Source organism: Camponotus floridanus, unplaced genomic scaffold, assembly GCF_003227725.1.
Source record: "Camponotus floridanus strain SB8 unplaced genomic scaffold, Cflo_v7.5 scaffold47, whole genome shotgun sequence".
Classification (NCBI taxonomy): Eukaryota; Metazoa; Arthropoda; class Insecta; order Hymenoptera; family Formicidae; genus Camponotus; species Camponotus floridanus.
The window spans coordinates 265,027-270,180 of record NW_020229625.1 but is presented as its reverse complement, the minus strand read 5'-3'; the positions used below and the strand labels follow the sequence as shown (position 1 = coordinate 270,180).

Below are 5,154 nucleotides of genomic sequence, written 5' to 3'. Positions count from 1 at the left end.
GAATATGTACGTGTTATTTCTCAAATTTTTCTACTTCATATCTTTTATTTCAATAAAAACGAATAATAAATTTCGACACACAAAAAATACGCCTTGTTGCCAGTGAATGACAGATTGTGAAGTGCGTTTGGTAAATTATCTGTCAAATATGACTGATGAGCACAAATCATAACAAGTCAGCGAAATCAGGCAAACTGATTTTTACATTTCGTGCGACAAAAAAACGCGGTATAAGTCGAAATTAAATATCGTATAATAATTTATTACATCTTTACATAACATATGGATATATATATAAGTTCAGCAAACAAAGATAAGTTTCTTTTTAAATTAAAATACACAAGCATAATTGCGCATTTTGATAATCGAAATATTAAGGATAGTAAAAAAAATTGTGTTATAAAGTTATATAAAAAGGAATTAAATGACGAAACATACTGAAAGCGGAGAAAAGGAAGGAATCGGATATAATCGAACGATGACCAAATGTGATAAAATATATAAAAGATTCTACAAACATTGTTTTTATTAAAGCGGTATGGAAACTCAACGATATTTACAAAAGATATTTACAATGCGAATAATGCGTATCGTACACCATGTGCTTCCTTTATCAGGTCATGCTAATCGACAAATATGTAAGACGATGTGATATTAGAGAGACAATGCGATTCGATACGCTCACTGATCGAATATTTCTTGTGCAATTATCGAATTTCGTGAAGAAGAAAAAGAAAGAGAAAACATATAATCTGGAATAAAATTTATTTTCGTGCAACGATAATCGTATTCATCTTTTGACAAACGACGACGATAATAAATTACAATGTATGCATTTCAGCGAGAGATGTCTCGATTATTTTCATTAATAATATTTCTTTCTCGCGAGGATATCTTTTTTTTTTCTCGAAAAAGTAGCGTAATATCACAGTTATATCATGGACATGGAAACGCGCGAAATCGCGCTATCGAACGCGTTGGGATGAGAGGCTCGCGTTTGCTCGCGTCGGAAAATATACATTCGTGATACACGCACTTTACAATCCCCGACAGACGCGCGTCACCGAATAACCGATTAATGTCGTTCGCAAAGAGGCGAGGATCTGCCGTTTCGCGTTATAAAAGAAGCGCCGAAAGATCGACCCGCGACGTCAAAAGCGCATCTGGAGGCGCGATCGGAGATTCTCCCTCGCGTATCCCGCGGGGGAGAAGCGAGGGAGGCCCTGCTCGTCCAGCGATTATGACAATATCAACTTACACAGCTGGCACAGGCCTCTTCCCAACCTGGTAACCGGATTTGAATAAAGATGCGTATTACTCGCGCGTCATGAGACTCCCGCAAGAGAGTGGTGTCGCGATGCAACGTTACACTTTGCCAGGTTGTTTCATAAACTTTAATTATAATCTTCAATGTACACATATATTTATATGTATATATACATATATAGAATTCTTTTAAATAAATTTGTATGGTACACATTGGCTATTTACACAACAGTCTCTCTCAGACGGCAATTTTCGTCCTTCCGCGTTTCCATCTTTGCACATTTTCCAACTGTACACTGAGAAAAAGAAAGAAAGACAGAGAAAGAGAGGAGGAGGAGGAGGCGGGGGAGGAGGAGAGTGACAGAAGAAGAGAAAAGAAACAGTTCCTTCGCGAATAATAATCCTATCCTCGCGGCCCGCCTCGGGACGCGCCGCCGTCTTAGGGGTGCACGGCAGCGCCGATTCGTTGGCCGTAAACCGCGTACGGCGAGTAATACGGTCCCAAGGCGTTGAAAGCGCTGTACGGCGAGGCGGCGAGCGAGGCCGGCAGCGGGCCCGTCGGCGGCTTGCCGTACGGATGGTATCTGGCGCCGAGGGGGCTCAGCGACGGCGCGGGGTAGGTGCCGCCGCCGGCCCGGTGGAGCGTCGTCGACGGCGAGAGCAGCGGGTGCGGGTGCGGGCTGCCGAGAAGCGCGGCCGCCGAGGCCGCGTGATCGCCGCCGCCGGCCAGACTCGTGTGACTACGCAGATGCTGCAGCAGCTCCTCCGACGTGGCGAATCGCTTGCCGCAGTAGGACTCCCCGGCGATCCAGTTGCAGACGTAGGGCCGGCCGCCGGCCAGCGTGGACGGATAGGACAACGACGGGGGCGGCATCGGGCCCAACGACGACAACGCCATGGCGAGGCCGTACTTCTGATGGTCGCACTGGGTGCAGCCGCTGGGACAGCTGCCCGCGCCCATCATGATCTGGGCGCTGTGCATGCTGTACTGGCACCCGGTGCAGTAGGGATCCTTGCAGACCGGGACCAGGGCCTCGCCGCCGGCCGGAGTCTTGACGCGGGCGTAGGTCAAGTACGGGTTGCCGCCGGTCGGACTGGCCGACGGGTAGCCGAGCAGCGCTGCCGCGGCGGCGTGATGATGCGAGAAGGGCGACGCGCCCGCGAAGGGCGGCCTGAAGGCGGGATTCTCGGCCAGGCCGGGCGGACAGCACAGCGGATTGCTGGAGTATCCCGAAAGTCCTGGTTTGTACGCCGCCAGGTTCGCGTCCTTCGGATGCGCGCCGGAAAGAATCTCCATTCCGGATCTGATGATCGGGCTGGCGCCGTTGTTGTTGTTGTTGCTAGCGTTGGTGCCGTTGATGCTCCGCGGGGACCCGTCGGTCTTCTCGCGATCGGCCGGGGTCCTCCGGTGGTCGACCGACGGCGTCCCGCTGGTGGCCGTCGCCGTCGCCTGGTCGCTCGGCGACGCGGACTTTCGACCCACCGGCGTACGATTGCCGGACGATTTCTTGTCGGCCGGCGTGTTATCACTCACACTGATACTATCCTGACCACTGACACTGTGCACACTGGCCTTGGACGCGGGTCTGCCCTCGTCCGAGGTCTTCTTCGTCACGACCGTGGCCTCGTACGGCTTGAACGCCAGCGACTTGCCGTCCGTCGGGCTACCGCGCTGGCTGTTGCGCTCGAGCTTCGCGGCCGGCGGCGACTTGGCGTTCGTCGCGATACTTATCCCCTTCGAGCTCTTCTCCAGGGGCGATATCAGCGGCTTCGCGGGCGAATCCGCCCCGATTTGACTGCATGTCTGCGCCAGTAACGCCAGCGGACTCTTCTTCGCGTCCAACTGCGAAAGCGAGGCAAGTTGAAAATGAAAGAGACACGATAGCGGTCGACTATGGATGGCGTGCGAGGAATGTGGCATCTCGATTCGAACCAACAAGCTCAGTAGAACAAAGAATACGGCGAATCTTGGATCCAGCGATCTAAAGATTTTTACCACATTCCTCGCCAGCGCCGATAAAACGAAAACTCGAGCGTAAAGATACTAACCGTGGTTGGAAGCGGAGAAAGATAATCCGGTGGTAAATATTGATTGTGTCCAGTAGTCAGCATACCGCCTTCCTCGAGCACAACCATTTGGTTACCCACTAGTAAATCTCACTTGCACTTAAACCAACAGGTAATATTTACACACAGAACCGTGGCTCGCGCGCGTCAAGGCCCGACCGGCAGGAGCGCCGTGAGAGATCCCGCGTCTCCGTCGGGAGGAATCGATCACCGCCTTCGACAGCGTATTCGGCGCAAACGACGCGTACTCCACGGAATCCAGGAAAATAGTGGCGGCTCGCGCGAGCGAGTCACTCTAGACTGCGAGCGCACGGTCTGCCTGCGCCGTCTGGTGTCCGATGGCGCAACGCGCGCCCCTCGCCTTTCCCCCCTCTCCCCGCCGCCCCGGCCTCGACGACCCGGGGTGTATAACCTGTCCTCTCCTGTCATCCCCACCACCCCACTCCACGAGAATAGAGGGAGAGATGGCATTATGGTGGGAGAATTGCGGTGGGGTTCGGTGCCTGTGTAGGGTGTGGGAAGGCATTCTAATTCAACACGCCACCCATGATGTTGGCCCGACGATGACAGCTCCCATCCCGGCTTTGATATTTCACCGCTTTTACAGCCGTCCATCCCCCTCCCCGTTCCTCCGACCGACGAGCCCTCCCCTCTCTCTCTCCTCGCGGCAGCCCCGGCTCGTCCTCCCTCTCTCTCTCCCTCTGTCTCCGTCCGCCTAGGTATCCATCTTTCTCTCTCCAGTCGCTTCCTCCGCCACCCTTCCCCGCTGGTGCTACCACAGCCGCCACGACACGGAACCGTCGTTCCTGCCACCACGGCAACCCGATATTTTATACCGTGAAACCTGTCTGTCTCTCCAGCCGGCCCCGCTTAATAAGCAGCTTTCAAAATAGAAATGTAATGGGCCGCCAGGGGTAGGGGAGAGGGTCGGGTGATTGATTGCTCGCTCAGCGACTTACCGACTTGCCGCGGCCCCACGGGGTAACGAATGACAGCCACTTAAGCGCTGTTTGCCTACAGTTTTGTAAAAGCGTTTTAATTATCGCCCCGGCTCCGGCTCCAGCCCCGGCCACAGTACGCACTGAGTCATCCGGTACTTAACGCCTCGTGGCTACGCCAATCTCTCGGTGTTTGCGTGCCATTCTTTACGTCGCGTTGTCGATCGCGCGCTCCTCCAGCTCGTCGATGGCGTTTAATCGCTGCCGAAATGACGGATGTTGACCCTTGCGGTCTCCAAGTGCGCATTCTTACGGTATTGCACTGAGAAAAAATCTGATTGCATTAATTAGAATTCTGGTAGATTCAATCAGTATGTCTGTTGGAGAATAGGACGAATCAGAATTGTTGTAGGAATTGCCAGATGAATCTGAATTTTTTCCTGTTAAATTTACCAAATTTTCTGATTAATAAACTGATTAATAAACTCGCCAGCACAAAGTCTAAAATTTTTTCCATCTAATCTCAAAAGTCTGTTTAATATTTTAAATTTAGTTTGTTAGAAATTAAACTACACTGAGAAAAAAATCTGGTTAATTATTCGAATTCTGGTAGATTCAACCAGTATGTCTATTGGAAAATGGACGAATCAGAATTAATTTCTTCCTGTTAAATTTACCAAATTTTCTGATTAATAATATTAAACTCACCAGCACCAAGTCTAAAATTTTTTCCATCTAATCTCAAAAGTCTGTTAATAATATTCTGAATTCCAACACGATTATTGGATAAATTCAATCCAGATTATTGAATAAATTATTTTAAATTTAGTTTGTTAGAAATTAAACTGCACTGAGAAAAAATCTGGTTCCATTAATTCGAATT

General features: G+C 50.4%; 1 protein-coding gene across 1 annotated transcript; it reads right to left on the bottom strand.

Annotated features, from left to right (window-relative positions):
- Positions 1-508: 508 nt before the first annotated feature.
- On the bottom strand, positions 509-3,659 carry LOC105253309 (zinc finger protein Noc). Its single transcript, XM_011261264.3, has 2 exons — positions 3,316-3,659; positions 509-3,109 (listed from the first exon to the last, which is right to left on the bottom strand). The coding sequence occupies exons 1-2, from the start codon at positions 3,400-3,402 to the stop codon at positions 1,706-1,708; spliced, it is 1,491 nt and encodes a 496-aa protein (XP_011259566.2). The 5' UTR covers positions 3,403-3,659; the 3' UTR covers positions 509-1,705.
- Between the last annotated feature and the right edge of the window lie 1,495 nt (positions 3,660-5,154).